This window comes from Topomyia yanbarensis, chromosome 2, assembly GCF_030247195.1.
Source record: "Topomyia yanbarensis strain Yona2022 chromosome 2, ASM3024719v1, whole genome shotgun sequence".
NCBI classification, from domain to species: domain Eukaryota; kingdom Metazoa; phylum Arthropoda; class Insecta; order Diptera; family Culicidae; genus Topomyia; species Topomyia yanbarensis.
Window position 1 is genome coordinate 266,547,293 of NC_080671.1, and position 21,395 is coordinate 266,568,687.

General features: G+C 40.1%; 3 protein-coding genes across 12 annotated transcripts in view; all 3 read left to right on the forward strand.

Annotated features, from left to right (window-relative positions):
* LOC131683134 (uncharacterized) overlaps positions 1-21,395 on the forward strand; it is a 1,279,861-nt gene that overhangs the window by 125,415 nt on the left and 1,133,051 nt on the right. The window lies entirely within an intron of this gene.
* The window catches only part of LOC131683138 (uncharacterized), a 272,485-nt gene that overhangs the window by 6,279 nt on the left and 244,811 nt on the right, over positions 1-21,395 (forward strand). The window lies entirely within an intron of this gene.
* LOC131683137 (uncharacterized) lies at positions 10,960-13,227 on the forward strand. Its single transcript, XM_058964956.1, has 2 exons — positions 10,960-11,725; positions 11,816-13,227. The coding sequence occupies exon 2, from the start codon at positions 11,842-11,844 to the stop codon at positions 13,024-13,026; it is 1,185 nt and encodes a 394-aa protein (XP_058820939.1). The 5' UTR covers positions 10,960-11,725; positions 11,816-11,841; the 3' UTR covers positions 13,027-13,227.

Sequence of the window (21,395 nt, forward strand, 5' to 3'; positions counted from 1 at the left end):
ATACAGACTTTTTCCGATCTCGACGAACTGAGTCGAATGGGATATGACACTCGGCCCTCCGGGCCGGGATTAGGTTGACGTTTTTCAGAGTGATTGCATAACCTTTCTATTAGGGTTTTCGATTGATGGCACTGACACCGCGCCAGTGTTTTGCACTGGAACGGTGCCAATGGAACACTCCAATGCAAATCGAGTGCAGACTTGAATGTGTGTGTGTAGTTGCCCGAGCTGTCATTTAACAGCTGATGTTTTGCACTTTTTCAACATTTAACTTTCCCGTGCTGTTTAGTGGAATGTATATTCACTTTTTGCTATTTACAAGCGGAAAAAAGTTTTTCTCCCCACAAACAGACCGATCATCCGGTCGCTTCTGCAATATGGAAACTAAACAGAATAAGGAGGTAGGTAATGCTGATGCTGTTGCTGGACAACAGCGGGCATAAGTTATTTCGAATCTCGCAAATGTTACAATTTTTCAGGATACTGCTCGTGGATGCTTAGCCACAGTGTGGCTCCCTGGCAATAAACTGATATCCTAATTTTGTCAATGAATATTCAATACCTTTCCGGAGATGGTTCAGGATTGATAACATGATGAGGGAGTTCAGGTAAGTAGGCGCGAATAACATGACAATGAAAGCCGATCTTTGATAATTTTTCTCATTTCCAGCAATTCACACCTATCCATATCTTTACTTGACGCAATGTTGAATTTTTGTGCCTACCTGCGGACCACAATGGGCTATCGTTGCGCACAATTCGTAAATTAATTTCCTGTCGAAGCTCGCAGAAACTGTTACGATGCAAACCGACAAATAATCGAATCGATTGCTATAATGAGCTGCGGAAGGCTGATGACGAATTTGTTTCTTAAAGCCTAACTAAATTACCATGTTCTCGAGCTGGTGTTGCTTCGCCAACAACGACAAACAAGAAATTAAAGTGCTGGACGGCTGGAGAAATTGGTAGTGAATTTTGATTTTGAAACCAGTTTAAAAGAAATTACGGTCTGTATCAGCTAATTTGGCATTTTATTGAATACAGGCAACCGGAAGTGACGTAACTCCACTAAAGTATTAGAGCTAAACTGCCTGTAATTGGAAGTCAGTCCCATATAGTTAGAGATCCCTTTAGAACATGGGACTGACTTGCGATTATGGGCAGTAAATGCTGTACTCGAATTTGTTCCGACTGGGACATTTTCTGCTCTTATTTTAGTTATTTGTTCAATGTTTTATGAGAAACATTAATCGGCTGGAATAAAGTTCAAAACACTAGAACATGAACTAGTATCATTTGAAAGAAACCGATAAAGAAGTACGACCGCTATTCTGTCCTTCACAACCGTTTTATTCCATGGTCTAGTAGCAACTCGAAGATGTTCGTAACAAATCCCGACTGTTACGATTCATCAATATCTTCGGCTCTGTTAGTGCTAGTGCTAATTTTATTAAAATATCCCTTTAAAAGTGAGATTGTAACGTTTCAATATAGGGGTCCGTTCCAAAATTTTCGGCCAGAATGGTGTCTGTACCATTCTCTATTGTGTCGCCGAGTATTGAGCGCATTTTTTCTTAAACACCGTGAACTCGATAGTCTATGACATGATCAGCGATTTATATAAAGCAAGTGCGTAGACTACATCATACGAAATCGTCGAAAACCTTGTACCTCATTCACTCCCTGATATCATATACTTTCCTCCTTTTTGGAAGACATACATGTTTTTCTTTACACACTAAATCTTTGTATCGCACCTTCAAGCACTATGTTGAACAATAGATTAGAGAGTGCATCAACACTGCTTGAATCTATCTTACGTCACAAAGCAGTCGGATGTCTATTATCTTCCACAATTCATTTCGTTTCACTGAATCGTACGCGGAATTCAAGTCCATAAATAGATGGTGAGTCCGCAAGTTATTTTCCCGCAATTTACCCATAATTTGTCTTAAACATATTGTTCGTCGTTCATCTCGAAACCGGTTTTGGTATTTGCCGACCAAAGAAGCTGGGGGTCTGTCTGTTAAATAGAATACGGGACAGTACCTTGTAAGTTGCATTGAGAACCGTTACGCCTCGATAGTGATTGCACTCGTGTGTGTGTATGCTTTTTTAAAAAAAAATTAGAGGGCATTAAAAAGTTTCAAGAAAACCGTGAGACGGGAAAAAAATGTACAAAAACCCAAATGTTTCGGAACGGGTTTGGGCTGCCATCACCCGACCCGCTAAAAACAATTGCTCTTGCCCAAAACCTGATTTCTCCCCGGCACTACCTTACGGCATTACTTCGGGGAGGGAATTTTTATGTGCATAGCACCCACTCTAATTTTACTACTTAGTTGTTAGTTCCTTCAGTAGGGTTACAGCCCCACTCCTCGACACACCACCATCCACACAGGCTGCCAATTTCTGCATGGCAGTTGGAGAGCTGGCTGTAAGTCGAGACTTAGTGCTTTACTCCTACGAAGACAATCTGGGCGGAAAACTTCAGATTGTCTAATTCACCAAGCCCTTGGGCTCCCTTATGCCATTCAGCACCATGACTCGACTCCCTTGTGCCAGTTAACACCGCACAGAACAGAAGGGAGTTCTCCTATAATTCAGTGCCATTTACTCGTAAAGCTCCCGACTTGTTTATGTACTACTCGATCTAGTCCCCGACGGTGGACTTAGCCTACTCCGACGGAGAATTCCCCGGCGAAGTTCTCCCGAAACCGAGCTAACCAGCCAGGTGTCGAGGTCAGTTCGGCGATTCCGGTGGAACAAGGCATCCGGGTCGTTAGTGCCCCGACGACCCGCGACTAGTGGTGTCTAGTCGCGGTCTACTCAGTCTAGCTGTCAATCTAGCTTACGCCGACGGAGAGTTCCCCGTCGAAGGAAGTTCGATACCGATTCTTCTTTGGTTTTAGCACCACAATTTCTTGAGCCCTCAGGTTCCCCGTTCCATTTCGCTCTACTTTTCCGATGAGCCATTCAGCTCCTGCCCTTACTTGTTCGCGAACTACTCGGTCTAGTTCCCGACAATGGATCTAGCCTACTCCGACGAAGAATTCCCCGGCGAGGGAGGCTCTCCTGAAACCGAGTGGTAGATTTCTCCTGATACCGATGTTCGTTTCCGTGAGCCATTTAGTGCTCCGCGAAGTCCCGATCTGCTCGATCTAGTCCCCGGCGGTGGATCTAGCCTACTTGACGGGCCAGCCAATAGTTGCTGAGGTCTATTCGGCGATTCCGGGCGGAGCGTAGCTTCTGGTTCACCAGCGCCCCAACGACCAATTGCTAGCTGTGCGACGCAGTCTACTCGGTCTGATTCCCGGTGGTGGATCTAGCCTACTGACGAGCTACCCGGGAGGGTGTCGAGGTCGGTCCAGCAATTCTGGTGAAGCTTGACGTCCGGTTCACAGGCACCCCGACGACCCAAACTCTGTGCTACGTCACGTATTACTCAACTGGTTCCCGGCGGTGGGCCTAGTCTACACAGTCGGAGAGTTCTCCGACGGCGGAATTTCTCTCGAAACCCAATATTGTCAACTGTCACACCATATATACCCCTACGAGCTTCTTCGAACCTAGGGCATTCGGAAACCACGTGTTCCGGTGTCTCCTGCACGGTCGCACACTCCGGGCAAAGGGGTGACGAAGCATGTCCAAACCGATGCAAGTACTTCCGGAAGCAACCGTGCCCGGACAAAAACTGCGTCAAATGGAAGTTCACCTCTCCATGCTTCCTATGCTCCCAAGCGGACACATTTGGAATGTCAGTGGGTCCACCTTTCTTTCTCCTCGTTGTCCCACTCCTGCTGCCATTTAGTCAACTAGTCCGCTCGGACCAATCTCCTTGCGTTACGTGCGTTTCTCCGCTGGTAGCATTCCACGTCCTCCGCCAGGGTGATGCAGATACTGCCTCCGACGATATTGTTCTGTAGGCACTCGCGACTCGTATGGCCATCAGACGGAATTTCCTGTTCAACTTTTCACGGTTCAGCTTTTCACGGTTGGTTTTCAGCGCAGCACCCCAGGCAGGAACCCAATATCGGAGAATCGATGACGAAACAGTAGATAGCAGACGTCTCGTGCTGCTTCTCGGGCCGTCGATGTTTGGTTTTGCTATTGCTTTCGTTGCCTTTGCCGACTTTTCGCAGGCTTAGTCGACGTGGTTGTTAAAGCTCAACCTGTCATCGATTATTACTCCTAATTGCTTCAGTGCACGCTTCGATTCAATCAATGCCCTCCGACGTCGATCTGCATCCGCTGAACAGCTTTGCACTTGCTGACCAACAACACCTCCGTCTTGTGGTGGGCTATTTGCAGCTTGATCCCGTTCATCCAGCTCTCGATCGCGTCTATTGTCTCCGTCACCTCCTCTTCTTCAAGTGTTTCACCCATCACCGTTACTGACACGTCGTCCGCGAAACCCACGATTTTCACTTTCCTGGGCAACCGCAGTGCTAGGACTCCATCGTACATCCTGTTCCAAAGAGTTGGACCGAGAATGGAGCCCTGAGGAACGCCCGTTGTGACTCACATCGACTTCTGTCCTTCGCTCGTTTCGTACAGCAGCACTCTGCTCTGGAAGTAGCTCTTCAGGATCTGGCGCTGCAGCGATGGCTTCTCAGCTGGTGCAGTTAAATGCATTCTTCACATCTACCGTGGCCACCGCGCAGTACCGATCTCTTTTACGGTTCTGTTTAGATGCCTTCTCGGCACTCTCGAGCACTGTCCGAATTGCATACACTATCGATGTTCTTTTGCGAAATCCGAGCTGCATCTTGAGCATGAATTTCGTCAACCTGTTAAGAACGATCCTTTCCAGGAGTTTTCCAAGTGTATCCAGCAGGCATATGGGCATGTACGAGGCCGGATCGCCCGGTGGCTTCCCTGGCTTCGGCAGCAACACCAGCTTCTGGACCTTCCACATTTCGGGGAAGTTGCCTTCATTTAGACACTTCTGCAGCCCCATCCTGAACATGTCCGAATATGCTAGGATCGCAGCTTTCAGCACCACGTTTGGTATTCCATCCGGACCGGGGGCTTTCTTTGATTTCATGCGCTTCGATGCTTCTGCGAGCTCGTCATTAGTTACCGATCGTCCGTGTTTGTTCCTTCTTCTTCGCCGTACGGTGTTGGTGGCAAGACAGTTGGATCGTTCTTCGGGAAAAGACCCGACGATTGTCTTCAGCTTAATTGGGTATATTTCGGCAGGCGTCGTCGAGCCCTTCATTTTCGCCATCACGACTCGATACGCGTCGCCCCAGATATTGGCGTCTACTTCTTGGCACAGCTCCTTGTGGCAATCTGACTTGCTAAGTCTGATCTCCCGTTTTAAAGCGGCCCTAGCTTCCCGAAACGCTGCCTTGCTCTCTTCTCTATCTGGGTCCGACATCACTCTCTGAACCCGCCTTCTGGCTCTGAGACAAGCAGCGCGTCGTGCTAAGCGTCTCGTTCTACTAGTAAGCTGGACGTCGTTTGTTGCGTGGTTCCAGCTTTCGCGGTATTGTGGCGTCACAAGCCGCCACAATCCTTCTTGTTAGGTCAGCCGCATCCACGTTCTCGGTCCCGCCGTTCGGCCGAGCTGCCTCAACGTAGAGGTCTTTGTTGAAGGCTTTCGTCCTCCACTTTCGTTCACCGGACTTCCTTCTCCATACTGCAGCAGGGTTCCGTTGACCGACAGGGTAGCGAATCGCCTGGTGGTCACTATGCGGATACGTTTCGCATACTCTCCAATCCATGTCCGCCGTTAATGTAAGACTACAGAATGTGACGTCGATGATAGACTCTCTCCCGTCTCTCCGAAAAGTGCTAACAGAACCTTCATTGCACAATCGTACGTCTAACTTCGCTAGAGTTTCCTGCAGGATACACCCTCTTGTGTTGGTTACTCTACTGTCCCATTCCACAGACCAGGCGTTGAAGTCATGAGTACCGGCTTCCGACTGATCAACTGCTCGGTTAACTGCTCCAGCATTAGGCTGAACTGCTCTACTGTCCACCTTAGAGGAGCGTAACAGCTACACACGAAGACGCCATTGATTTTGGCGATCACGAAGCCCTCATATGAGCGTTTTACCACTTCTTGAAAGTGGAATCTGCCCATAACTTGTATCACAGCCGTTTCTGATTTATCCGCTACCTAGTTACCGTTGTCAGGGGGACTTGATAAGGCTCTGCGATCAATACGACATCGCACATAGTTTCTGTCGTAGACTGCCACAACAGTTGGTGTCACAGTGATTCAGGGTTATGTCCATTACCGTTGACTTGCAGTCGTCTTCTTGTACCGTTTACCTGCAGTCGCCTTCTTCCGGCATTACAGTGTGTCAGCGTCAACTTGTTGCTCAACAGGTTCGTGCCAGTCGTGCACTTGTAAAGGGTGCCTTTTAAACGTAAACGTAAAGTTATCGCAGATTGCTGCCAAAGAATTATCTTTTCGGGCGTGGCTCATGTTTGATTAAATGATTGTAAACAAACAAGACTGCCTATTCGTTGTGATGAGTATTCGGAGCAGATCCTAGAGATCCTATTTCATGCCAAAATAGTGTCTGTGTGGTGCAGTTCATACGAGAATGGTATCCTGGGCTCAGTTTTTGTCAATAATGATGCTGGAGCCAACGTTAATATCACTGACGAGCAATATCGAGAGATGGTCTAGGGGTTGATTCCAAATGTGCTTGCTCAACATTTTGAAGACTTAAATGAGAATCAGAAAGGTACAATTGCCTCACTAGGTGGATTAAAACAATTTTTATTAGACCTAGTTAGAGAACACCGAATGAATCTGACTACTGGATTGCTAATGTTCTGCTAGGGGCTTTAACAAACAAACTACCCTCCTAAGAAATTAGACTTTTCAGATGAAGCGTTTTCTCACATGTACTAGGAGTTTTGGCGTTCAATACTACCACTTCGGGGGATTGTTTTAGATTGATCTTTCCTTCTGTAGACAGTTCTCAATCCAACTTTTTTGTTTTAGCACGCAATCTCAAACGACTAGAGTTCGGGATACATTGATCTACCAAGTAATGGAACTTCGGATGAAAAAGTAAATTACTAGTCAGAAAATTCTGTATCTCGTTCTGAATTTTGTTCATGAAACCGCTTTTTTGAACAACCATGATCTTGAGAAATAGGAATTTAAAAGATTTCATACGCCAGCTAGCGCCTGAGTCCAAAATTAATCTAATCAAGAACTTTGTTTGAGATACTATTCGTCTCAACCACCATGTACTCAGGATTGTGAGATAAAGCATGCTCTAACATGTACTGAAAATTTCAATATTGTTAGTGAACGAATTCAAAATTAATTAGTTTACCACCGGTAGCCCTCGACGTGCTCAAGAGCTTTGTCGAAGACACTATACTTCTAAATTGATACATAGGAGTTCTACAAAATACATGCGCCGTCCTGTGAGCTCATTCCAATAACCCTCATTTTTTATACAATCATGAATTTGACATTCAGGATGACGGCGCCGATGGTTGGGTGGGTGGTAGACGTGACCGCCACTCACCCCACTTAGTCTGGGTTCAATCCCAGTCGAGGTCGTTGAGTTTTCTGAGGTGAGAAAAATCTGAAGGTTACGCCTTCCTTCGGAAGGGAAGTAATGCTGTTGGTCCCCGGTCCATAAGTTGATGGATGATATCTAGTCCAGATGGGAGTCGTCACCTTTCTGGCGTCGGTATTTGGCCTCGTAGCGGAAATAGACCGACGAAAAATAACCAGAACTAGAAGAAGAAGAAGGCAGTCAGGATTTTAAAATATTGCTTGCTAATAGAATTCTTAATATTCTAATAGAATTCACAATTAATCCGTCGATCTTAAAATAGTTCTTGACTTCTTCAAAAACTTTTCCGAAAATATAATACTCTTTGGATTTTTATTAAGCGTGAGTTCAATATTTGGCCCCCATCGGAATACCCAGCACTATACCCATATACTTCATCTGTACGTATCCACACTTTCCGACACAGGTACTGCGCCGGATAGATATGAATGCGTACACGTAAAATATATGGAAGAATAAAGCACTATTTACACCTATCCGATCCGTTTCAGTGCCGGTTCAGCTCCGTGCACGGACACCAATTCAGCAGGCATTGACACTTGTCCGGGGCGGTGCCGTGCCATATGTACGTATGTTCGAGCTCCAACCGCAAAGGACTTACTATAGTTTCTTAATTTAATGGAGTGGACTTCATTAAAACCTGTGCCTCGAATTTTTCTGCAAATATTAATTTGTGTTCATACGGTCTATCTGTTTTACCCATTCACAAAAGCAATTAAATGCCATATACTTACAACCGATTGTAGGGTGATGAGCCTATTTTGGCACCATTATGGAGAGGGTCGCACTATTTTTTGAATAACTTAAAAAGAAGCCATATTACCTATAACCTTTTTCAGAATAAAGTATCAGTGTACTGTTTCTTAAACATCTGTATAATGCTTATTTGGCAGAATTGTCTCAATTTTCAGCATAAATGAAAATAAATGTTCTATTCTGTGCATCTATTCCCACCTGAACGTTCCAATTATCGCCTCATGGGTGTGCCGATTTCCACCTCATCGAAAAACAATCTAGTTGAAACGCAATGCCTCATATTTCATTTGCGTCGTTCTAACTAGGTATCCAGATCATGGACGCCAACGCGTGATTTGTAAAACGAATTATTCTGCTTTTTTCAGCCGATCAAAACAAACGTAAACATTACGCACACGAAAGAAACTCATCAGCTGTTAGTAGAAGAGCGCCCAGAACTGCGCATGCAGGAAATAACCATGCGAAAGTTAACAACTGGAATATAAAGTTCACCTCACACATTACTTCCTCCCGATCCAAATTGTATGTGCAGATGAAAATAAAATATCTGCGATCAACAATTAGTTGAATAACTTGAAATAATTGATTACTTATACCTGAAATTGCATAACATTATGTTTTCAAGTTCATGTTTTGGTTTGGCCGCACTGGTGATTCTTTTCTGTATGATGGATGCAAAAAGTTGGTTTTGATTGTGGTAGTGTATCAGCAAAACATGCCAATAATAGGAACCCCCGTATTTAGTTTTATCCTATTATAACACTAGGCCTATTCTAGTGTTTGACGAGTGCTTTTAAAGCGAAATAATCGTAAAAAGGTTCTCCAGCTAAAATAAAGGTATGTATCAGTGCAATATTTAATATATTTGTGCCGGAATAACGAGATATGAGGCGGTAAATGCTGGCTCGAAAGTGTTTATTTTGCTAAGCGCCGTTGCGTCCTGTTTCGGTTCACTACGCGAGTGAGGCGGATCAGCAGATATTTCAATAAGGTGATTTTGTTTTAATTAAAAGTTGGATTTAGTGGATAGTTCTAAATACGTATGTGCACAACAAATAAAGAATATAACTTGAGCTTTTTTTGCACACCTGTTTTAGCCAAATCGATATTGTCATTATCTCATATGCTTGGTTCGAAACCAAGGGGTACGAAATAGGGTCACAATAGGCTCTACTGCCATAATAGGCACATCACCCTATATCCACTTTTCCCGTGTGCATTAGATTTGAATCGGTTTGCTTGCGAAGGTATATTTCCATCTAGCATAATGTGGGTCGGCATTCGGACAAATTTGGGTCTTCACGACGCTGGCCGGTCACGTAATAAACCGATTCACCTCAATTTTCACCTGACTGGTATGATACTCGTTGCCATCATTTACAGCAGGTCAACATAAGCAATATTTTTTAGTTCGGCTGTCGTGATAACTTTCTGTATTATTAGATGCATTCTCGTACAATTGTGCCAGTGAGCCAACATGTTTCTTGCTCATTAAAACACCGCAGTTAACGTAGTTCAATCTTAAATTAACGTAAATAAATAGAGCAAATTAAATATACAGAAAATTTAATCAAATAAGGCTTATTTACCGCTAACGATTGTCCGGTCGCTGATTTTCGATTTTTTTTCTTTTCCATTTTGTGTTGTTTTAATCGTGGTTTTGACGTTTCCGCTATTGGTGTTAGTGCGTGCACTGGCTCCACCGACAAAATTTTCGGTGCCAAATCTCTGCCCCGAAATTGCACTGGAATTGCACTTTTTTATTGCAGTTCCAATCAATGGAACATGGTGTCGGTGTTTTGACAACACTTCTGCAAGAAAAGTGCAATTTCAGTGCAGAAAACTACACCAGTTTCTTCAATCGAAAACTCTATATATGAGAAAGGCAAAAATGTGCAAAATCCAAAAAAGTGAATCTTCGTCAAATTTTTTTCGTGTTTGCATCAAATCTCGACGTTTTATGCACCTTGAATACATTTAGCATCAAAAATAAAAATTCTGTTTTTAATTTTTCCTATAGTTTTTATGAGAAATTTCTGTGTGGCCGCACTCTGAAACCCGTAATTCCGGAACCAGAATTCCGATCGATCCAAAATTCAATAGCAGCCGATGGGAAGGTTGCACCTTTCATTTGAGACTAAGTTTGGGCAAATCGATCCAGCCATCTCTGAGAAAAATGAGTGACATTATTTGACACATACGCACATACATACACACACACACACATACACACACATACACACACACATACATACACACATACACACACATACAGACTTTTTCCGATCTCGACGAACTGAGTCGAATGGGAGATGACACTCGGCCCTCCGGGCCGGGATTAGGTTGGCGTTTTTCAGAGTGATTGCATAACCTTTCTATATGAGAAAGGCAAAAATGTGCAAAATCCAAAAAAGTGAATCTTCGTCAAATTTTTTTCGTGTTTGCATCATATTTCGACGTTTTATGCACCTTGAATACATTTAGCATCAAAAATAAAAATTCTATTTTTAATTTTTCCTATAGTTTTTATGAGAAATTTCTGTGTGGCCGCACTCTGAAACCCGTAATTCCGGAACCAGAATTCCGATCGATCCAAAATTCAATAGCAGCCGATGAGAAGGTTGCACCTTTCATTTGAGACTAATTTTGGGCAAATCGGTCCAGCCATCTCTGAGAAAAATGAGTGACATTATTTGACACATACGCACATACATACACACACACACATACACACACATACATACACACATACAGACTTTTTCCGATCTCGACGAACTGAGTCGAATGGGAGATGACACTCGGCCCTCCGGGCCGGGATTAGGTTGGCGTTTTTCAGAGTGATTGCATAACCTTTCTATATGAGAAAGGCAAAAAGTTAATAAGATTAGTGAACCAATGTATATTGATTTTCCAGAATCAAGTTTCGCCTATGAAAAAGATAATTCAATTTCAAAAAGAGAACCACGATATAAAAAAATCCAAATAAGAGAGAACCACAGAACTTTTATCATAGATACAAATGGAAGAAAAATACATAAATCAAATTTAAGAAAATTGTTCAAAACTGATTAACTTTTTATTACATTTCAGATTGTTCGTCTCAATAGCACAAGCTGCTATCAAAATTCATGATTTAAATAGAAATCCAATAGCCATTGTACCACTAGGACAAGCAACAATCAATTTAGGATATATAAGGATTATAAATCCAATTGAAATCCAACGTTTTAAATCAATAATAGATACCTTTTCCATATTTTTGAACAACAAAACAATCAATAGCCCATTATATAAATTATTGCAAACTAAACATTATTTCCTGTATCAAACCTATTTAAAAATTTGTCCTGAAGAAAAACGTTTTAAACGATGGAACAGTATCGGTACTGCTTTAAAATGGATAGCAGGTACGCCAGATGCGGAAGATTTACTAATTATAAATAGTACAATGAATAATGTTATTGAAGAAAATAATCGACATGTTCTCATCAATGCAGCCATCAATTCCAGAATACAACATACAATGCAGCTTGTAAATCATCTTTTGGAATTGGATAACAAATCTCAACAACAGCATGTCATCGAAATAAACCTTCTTACTGCCATATTAAACATCGATACCGTCCAACGTTATATTGAGATGATTGAAGATGCTATCTTATTAGCTAAACATGGAATACCAAGCAGCAGAATTTTAAATACTAAGGATTTTGAAAAGATCAGAAAATATTTGGAAGAGCATAAAATTACTGTAAAATCGTTCGAGCAATTATTATCAAAATCAAATGCTCAGGTTTCAATGAACTCAACTCATGTTATATATATGATTAAAGTCCCCCAACTATCTGAGCAGACCTACGATTACGAATATATTGATTCAGTTGTCCAAAATCAAAAACAAGTGCTGGTTAGATCCAATTATATTCTTACCAATGGAACGCATATCTACGAATCAACCGAAAAATGCGCAAATGAACTCGACAATTATATTTGCGAATCTAATAATTTAAAATCCCCGAATGAATGTATTTCTAATTTGGTACGGATCAAGCATGCCAACTGTTCTTACGAGAAAAATTATTCAAAAGGAATCATCAAAAGAATTAATGATGACTGGATACCGTTAAATAATGTGAATGTGACACTTAAATCTAATTGCAGCAATGTCACTCAACAACTGAATGGATCATATCTAATCCAGTTCGAAAAATGTGAACTAGAATCAGATAACAGTCGCTATACCAATTTGGTAATGGAAGTTAGTAGTAAATCATACAGACCAACTACTGGATTAACTGTCTTCGAAACAAATTTAGTGGATATACCACCACCAGAATTTTTGGGAAACTTGACATTGAAGCATAGAAAGATACTACAACATGTCTATTTACAAAATGATTCCTTCAAATGGAAACTTAACATAATAGGATCATTTAGTATTGGAATATTCGTTATTTCTATGGCAATTATTACTGTGTACATACTATCATGTAGATATAATAAAACAACCGTAGATGTCAATGTATCACCATCCGCCCCAATTGAGATACCTACTCCAAAAGTTTCATCGAATTTCTCCACTTCAGAGACTCTTCCAAATTCACCATTTCCAGATTTGTCTATCGAAAGATTCAAGGAACTCAATCAGTACATCAATATGCCGGTATCAGAAAGAAGCATTAAAAACTTTGATGGCAAAGTTATTTAAGAAGGGAGGAGTTAGCTGGTTCACACGCATCGTTCCCAGACGACAACATGTGATAATTAACTGGAAGCAGGGCTAGACGACAACATGCGCGCTCTAAGGAAAACAGTAACAACAACAGGTGTTCTGAGAAGCGCAGCTGGTTGCATCGCCTGGCTGAAGTTATATATAGGCCGTTAGGGAACATTATTGTGCAGTTCCAGTGAGACTATCAAATAAGCTAGTAGTGAATAAATTTTTTAAAATTTAAAATTATATAATAAGTTTTTAACTCGTTCTTTCGCAGAAATGCTAAAGAAAGCTATACCACTAACCTCAACAAACATCTATGCTCACTTGCCTCCTAACAAGGGCGAGACTGATGACCCACAAAAGGGAACATCTCTAGGGTGCCTAGAAGTTATAGGAAGAGGAGGAACATTTCCTCTCCTAAAGTTCCTTGTAAAGGCCAGAAGGTGTCCCTAGACGGGTCTCCGAAAGTGACATCTCTTGGAAGTGTTGCAACCAAGCCGAAGCAAGTAACTCCTGGTCTCGGAGTATATATATATATATATATATATATATATATATATATATATATATATATATATATATATATATATATATATATATATATATATATATATATATATATATATATATATATATATATATATATATATATATATATATATATATATATATATATATATATATATATATATATATATATATATATATATATTTGTGTAAAATATATATTTTTGTGTAAAAAACTTATTTTTCTTAAAATACCTCTAACTTTAAAAGTATACTTTGTATTTTAAATATTTCAGTTCAATTTGAAAGGTGAGAAAATTTCCTATTGAATAGTGTTCTCATATCTTTTAAGTAATTAGTTCTAATTACCTTTTAGCTGTAAAGTAGTTAAAAGTTGGTGTTTTTGAGGAGGTTTTTGCTAATTTTCTCGAAATAATGAAGTATGATTATAGCAATATCCATTATCCAAAAGTTGGGTTTTAGGACGATTCATAATTTGTTCTTGGACGTCATATTTCTATCTCTTCTCATTTCTTTGTAATTTCATTACTATACTTTTCCTGTAACCGACTTGCAAGTGCTTAAAAGACTCTAATCTAAAAAATATGCTTTATATCGTTATTTACAAGATTTCATTGGAAAGCTGAGAAAATGTCCTATCAGTGTATGTACAAATATCTTTTAGTTAAGTGTACTAAATTATTTTTTACTAAAGAAATAACTCAAAATTTGTGTTTTTTGGAGAGTTTTTTAATTATTCTAATTATTTATCAACAAAATTTATCGTTACTATTGTTCATTTGATGCCCCTTAATGTTCTCTATAACTTTTTATTTGACATTTTGTCTATATCTCTTTTCATTTTGCTGCTATTTAATAGTTAACGCAGTAAGAGCACGCCACAAATGTAGTGGGTTCGAACTCGATATTTTTGCATATGAAACGATGTGATTAAAACGATTTTGCGTCGAAACCAAAAGAGATAATTGAATGGAGTCAAAGAAAGAACTGTAGAACTTGCTGAGATGCATTATTTCCATGATAATAATGGTGATGTTTATTATTTACTATTTTAAGAAAATTAACGAAAATGCTAATAATAGCACTAACTTTAAACTAATTTACTTTTAAAACAATACTAAATTAACTTAACTGAAAGTTATTAATACATTTTTCACTGTAAACTTTTCCTGGCTTTCGAATAAAAAGAAAAAAAGTACAATAAGTGCCATAATTTTTCAATTAGAGCTGGTACTAGTGAAAATGAGATATAAATATCCAAGTTGAATAACCCAAAATCATGAAAATAAAAGGTAAGTGTATCATGTCAAAGAACGAATTAAGCAGCTCATCAAGGCTAACAATCTGAATTATTAAAATGATGAGGTTAACTATTAGGATTTTCAAGAAATGAACGAAAAATCGTTTAAAATTGTTTAATTTTCAATAAATTACTTTGTAAATGCTACTTAAACTCATTAGCTGAAACATGTGAGGGCATCACTCAATGCGAAATTTTCTCACCTTTCGAATGGAACTAAAACATTTAAAATACAAAGTATACTTTTAAAGTTAGAGGTATTTTAAGACAAATAAGTTTTTTACACAAAAAGTTCAAATAACTCTGTAACGGTTGAGATTTGATGGTATGTGTAGAACAATTTTTTTCTCCAAATATGGCAGTCTATCACCCCCCGAGAGATTCTTAACCATGAACCAAACACCCTGTATATATATATATATATATATATATATATATATATATATATATATATATATATATATATATATATATATATATATATATATATATATATATATATATATATATATATATATATATATATATATATATATATATATATATATATATATATATATATATATATATATATATATATATATATATATATATATATATATATATATATATATATATATATATATATATATATATATATATATATATATATATATATATATATATATATATATATATATATATATATATATATATATATATATATATATATATATATATATATATATATATATATATATATAGGGTGTTTGGTTCATAAGTAAGAATCTCTCGAGGGGTGATTTACTGTCATATTTTGGAGCAAAAAATCGTTCTACACATACCATGAATTCTCAACCGTTACTAAGTTATTGAACTTTTTGTGTTAAAAACTTAGTTGTCTTAAAATAGCTCTAACTCAAAAAATATACTTTGTATTTCAAATCTTGTAGATTCATTGGATAGGTGAGAAAATTTTCCACTGAAAAATGTCCTCAAATGTTTCAGCTAATGAGGTTAAGTAATCTTTTCAAAGTAATTTATTTAAAATTTATCAAATTTGATCGATTTTTCGATCACGTCGCGAAAATCTTAATAGTTAACATCACTATTATAATAATTCAAATTGTTAGTCTTGAAAAGTTGTATAATTTGTTCTTTGACATGATATACTTATCTTGTCATGTTTTCATGTGTTTGGGTTATTGAACTTGGATGTTTTCATCACATTTTCACTAATACTAGCTCTTATTGAAAAAGTATGGCACTTATTGTACCTTTTCTTATTTTTATTCGAAAGCCAGGAAAATTTTGCAGAGAAAAATGTATTAATACCTTTTAGTTATGTGAAATTAGTATTCTGTTAGAAGTTAATTAATTAAAAGTTAGTGTTATTATTAGAATTTTCGTTATTTTCTTAAAATAATAAATAATAAACTTCACCATTATTATCATAAAATTAATGCATCTCAGCAAGTTCTACAATTCTTCTTTGACTCCATTCAATTATCTCTTTTAGTTTCGAAGCAAAATCGTTTTTATCTTCTCGTTTCATATGCAAAAACAATGATTTCGAACCCACTGCATTTGTGATAAGGTCATGCTGTGTTAGCTATTAAATTGCAGCGAAATGAAAAGCGAAAGGGATAAAGTGTCAAATAAGTTGTAGAGAATATTAAGGGGCACCAAATGAACAATAGTGATTTTTTTTTATTCATTTCGTTTATTTGATAGGCACAAATGCGTTAGCTTGGCGGTGCCAAATGCTTCTGTTTTTACATTTTGGATATCTTAAAACTAGGAGGTTACAATGTTGAAATATTTTTTTTACAAAGGAAAAAAAAAGTTTACAGCTATCTTAAGACTAGAAATAAGATTCAATATACAAGAGAGGGCCAAAAGATTTTTTTATGAAAAAAATTAAAACAAGGGATTCACTTTGATATACAAGAGAGGGAGTAATAGTATTTTACGAAATATTTTACGGTTATCTTAAAACTAACAATATAGTTTAGTACACAAAAGGGGGAACAAATATTTATGAGAAGTTTCACAGAAATTTTAAAACTAGGGATTCAATTCTATTTACAAAATGGAGGACAAGAGTTTCAATAAAGAGTAAAAATTATAGCTATCTTAAAACTAGGAATACAGAATACTAATTTGAATTTTTTAACTAAAACTTATGCTTGGTCAAGATATTCAGAGGGTGGCTTATTTCCGCATCAGTGTAGCAGCAGTTGTATCAAGGACAGGGGAGAGACAGGGAAAGAAGAGCAAAATTTGCAACTTTCGCTCGAAGGGGGGAGGGGGATCAGCGAAATAAATTTACGCCTCAGTCTAGTAAGTCGTCGAGTACCGGATTGGCGGATGGTATTCTTCGGACCCGCGGGGAATCCTTCAAAAGTCATCGGACCTCGAGTCGCTCTCGCTTCAGTTTCCTTCTATGCAGGCGTAGTGGTAAGGGCGACGGCGGTTACATAGTGGCACTCTGGAGCTGATCGGTTCCACAAGGCAGGAGGAAACTCTAAAAACGAGAAATAAAAGAGAGGGGCTAAATTGGGATATTTATCGTTTTTATGAAGGTATAAATCAGGGACATATAGGGGAAATCACGAGTTGCCAGCATATCTCGGACTGGTACATTGGGTGGTCTACCTCGGGCCCGAAGGGATTCCTTTAACTGAGACCTGGCGTCACAATACCCGGCGCATACCCAGACAACGTGTTCGATGTCGTGATAGCCCTCGTCACAAGCGCACAGACTACTTTTCGCAAGCCCAATACGCCGCAAATGCGCATCCATGGTGTAGTGATTGGACATAAGTCGGGACATTACGCGAATAAAATCCCGACCCACATCCATCCCCCCGAACCAAGGCTTCGTTGATACCTTTGGGATAATCGAATGTAGCCATCGTCCAAGTTCCCCGTTGCTCCACGAGGTTTGCCAACTGTTGAGCGTCCTCTGACGACAAATACTAAAAAATTCGTTGAAGCAGATTGGTCTTTTGTATATGTCACCATTTAATGCGCCCGCCTTTGCTAATGAGTCGGCCTTTTCATTGCCCGGGATAGAACAATGAGAGGGGACCCAAACAAAGGTAATCTGATAAGATTTTTCAGATAACGTACACAAGGACTCCTGTATCATCCCCAGAAAATACGGGAGTTGCTTTTTAGGCTTCACCGCACGAAGAGCCTCGATAGAGCTGAGACTGTCCGAAACGATGAAGTAGTGATCTGTGGGCAGAGTGTCGATGATCCCAAGGGTGTACTGAATTGCAGCTAACTCTGCGACGTAAACTGAAGCGGGATCATTGAGCTTGAATGAAGCGGTGATAGTATTGTTGAAGATACCGAAGCCAGTGGACCCATCGAGATTTGATCCGTCAGTGTAAAACATTTTGTCGCAGTCGACTTCTCGGAATTTATTATAAAATATATTGGGGATCACCTGCGGGCGTATATGGTCCGGGATTCCACGAATCTCTTCCTTCATGGATGTGTCAAAGAATACAGTAGAATCAGAAGTATCTAGGAAACGGACACGGTTGGGATTGTACGAAGAAGGATTGATGCTCTGTGCCATGTAGTCGAAGTACAAGGACATAAAACGGGTTTGAGAATTAAGCTCGACGAGCCTCTCGAAGTTTTCAATTACCAATGGGTTCAGAATGTCGCATCGGATGAGCAATCGATATGAGAGTTCCCAAAATCGATTTTTTAGCGGAAGAACGCCCGCCAGCACTTCGAGACTCATCGTATGGGTCGAGTGCATGCAACCCAAGGCAATGCGCAAGCAACGATACTGGATTCTCTCCAGTTTGATGAAGTGTATGCTCGCAGCGGAGCGGAAATAGAAACACCCGTACTCCATCACCGACAATATCGTTGTTTGGTACAACCTGATCAGGTCTCCTGGGTGAGCACCCCACCATGTTCCAGTTATTGTTCGGAGAAAATTGATCCTTTGTTGGCATTTCTGTTTCAGATACCTAATGTGACATCCCCAGGTACCTTTAGAGTCGAACCAGACCCCGAGATATTTAAATGTGAAAACCTGGTTGATCGTTGCACCCATTAATAAAAGCTGGAGTTGCGCCGGCTCACGCTTCCTAGAAAAAACAACCAACTCAGTTTTCTCCGTGGAGAACTCAATACCCAGCTGAAGAGCCCAAGCAGACAAATTGTCCAAGGTATTTTGTAATGGTCCTTGCAAGTCGGCAGCTTTGGGCCCTGTAACAGAGACCACCCCGTCGTCTGCAAGTTGCCTTAGCGTGCATGAATTGGCAAGACAATCGTCAATGTCATTCACGTAGAAATTGTAGAGCAGGGGACTTAGACATGAGCCCTGGGGAAGACCCATGTAGCTAAATCGCGATGTTGTTAAATCGCCATGCGAAAAGTGCATGTGCTTTTCAGACAACAGGTTTAGCAAAAAGTTATTTAAAATTGGCGAAAGACCATGCTGGTGCAGCTTCTCTGAGAGAATGTTGATAGAAACTGAGTCAAAAGCCCCCTTAATATCCAAGAAGACTGATGCCATCTGCTCTTTGTTAGCATAGGCCATTTGGATTTCTGTAGAAAGCAACGCGAGGCAATCGTTCGTCCCTTTGCCTTTGCGGAAGCCAAATTGTGTATCTGACAGTAAGCCATTTGCTTCAACCCAATTGTCGAGGCGAAACAAGATCATTTTCTCGAATAACTTCCGAATACAGGACAGCATTGCAATCGGCCGATACGAGTTGTGGTCGGAGGCTGGTTTTCCTGGTTTTTGGATGGCGATGACCTTCACTTGCCTCCATTCATAAGGGACAATGTTACCCTCAAGAAACTTGTTAAATAAACTCAACAAGCGCCTTTTTGCAGTGTCAGGCAGATTCTTCAGCAAGTTGAATTTGATTCTGTCTAACCCTGGGGCGTTATTGTTGCACGATAAGAGAGCAAGTGAGAACTCCACCATCGAAAACGGTGTTTCGTTCGCGGTATCGTGAGGAGACGCGGCGCGGTACGTTTTCTGTACCGGGACAGAGTCCGGACAGATCTTCTTGGCGAAAGCGAATATCCAACGGTTTGAATATTCCACGTTCTCGTTGGTACTATTACGGTTACGCATACGTCGAGCCGTACCCCAAAGAGTGCTCATCGCTGTTTCTCTCGTTAACCCGTCGACGAACCGGCGCCAATAACTGCGTTTTTTGGCTTTCATTAGACTCTTCATTCGCCTTTCTAACGACGCGTACTGTTGAGAGCTAGCGGGTAACCCGTCTTCCCGGAAGGCCTTATATGCAGTGGACTTTTCCGCGTACAGCTCTGAGCACTCTTTATCCCACCACAGGGTGGGAGACCGTCCATGGGTATTCGCGCTGGGTACTGGTTTAGTCTGAGCTTGATTCGCACTGTCGAGAATCAAGCCAGCCAAAAACCTGTACTCTTCCTCCGGAGGAAGTTCTTGAGTGGATTCGATTTTAACGGATATCGCGGTCGCGTAACTCTTCCAATCAATGTTCCGTGTGAGGTCATATGAGACATTGATTGTTTCCGATGGTCTTGGACCGTTAGCAATTGAAATCACGATAGGCAAATGATCGCTACCGTGGGGATCAGGGATCACCTTCCACATGCAATCTAACTGTAGCGATGTCGAGCAAAGCGACAAATCCAACGCGCTTGCGCGTGCTGGTGGTGTAGGAATCCGCGTCATTTCTCCCGTGTTTAAGATGGTCATGTTGAAATTATCGCAAAGATCTTGGATTAATGTTGATCTATTATCATCATGAAGACAGCCCCATACCGTACCGTGCGAGTTAAAGTCTCCCAGAACTAGCCGCGGTGCCGGTAAGGATTCCGTGATATTACAAAGCGTTCGGTGCCCTACCGAGGCTCTAGGAGGAATGTAGATGGAAGCAATGCAAAGGTCTTTACCTTTGATTAAAACTTGACAAGCGACAATTTCAATGCCTGGTGTCGAAGGGAGGTTAATTCGGTTGAAAGAATAGCACTTTTTGATCCCCAAAAGTACTCCTTCATAGGGGTTTTCTCGATCCAGACGAATTATATTAAAATCGTGGAAGTTGAGATTTATATCGGAAGTTAACCAAGTTTCACATAATGCGAAAGCATCACATTTTAAACTATTTAGTAAAAATTTAAAGGAATCGATTTTCGGGAGGATACTTCTGCTGTTCCACTGTAGAACAGTGATCGAATCGGTGACCTCGTTCGATGACTTAGCCATCGAAGGATACGATCGCTGCAAGGAGGGGCCATTTAGTAGTCAACTGCTTCAAAAATGTTTGCACTATAGGGAGAAAACGTATCAGAAGGCTTTTAAGAGGATCAGTAACATTGAAAGCTGTGAAAATTAAGTCCACTATGTCAGAAAATTTCATTAGTCCGCTACTGGACTGAGTATCTGTTTGAAAAAAGGGGACACTTGGGGTTTTGGATGTCCCTGGAAGTGGTGGGTACTCCTTGTTAGAATTAATATTTCCAAGTCCTGGAGCAAATTGCTTCGGCTTTTGTGCATCACTTCCGTTGGATTTATTGG

What these genes read in the sequence shown, in the direction of transcription:
- LOC131683137 (XM_058964956.1), top strand. Translation starts at nt 11,842, where the DNA reads ATGCAGCTTGTAAATCATCTTTTGGAATTGGATAACAAATCTCAACAA.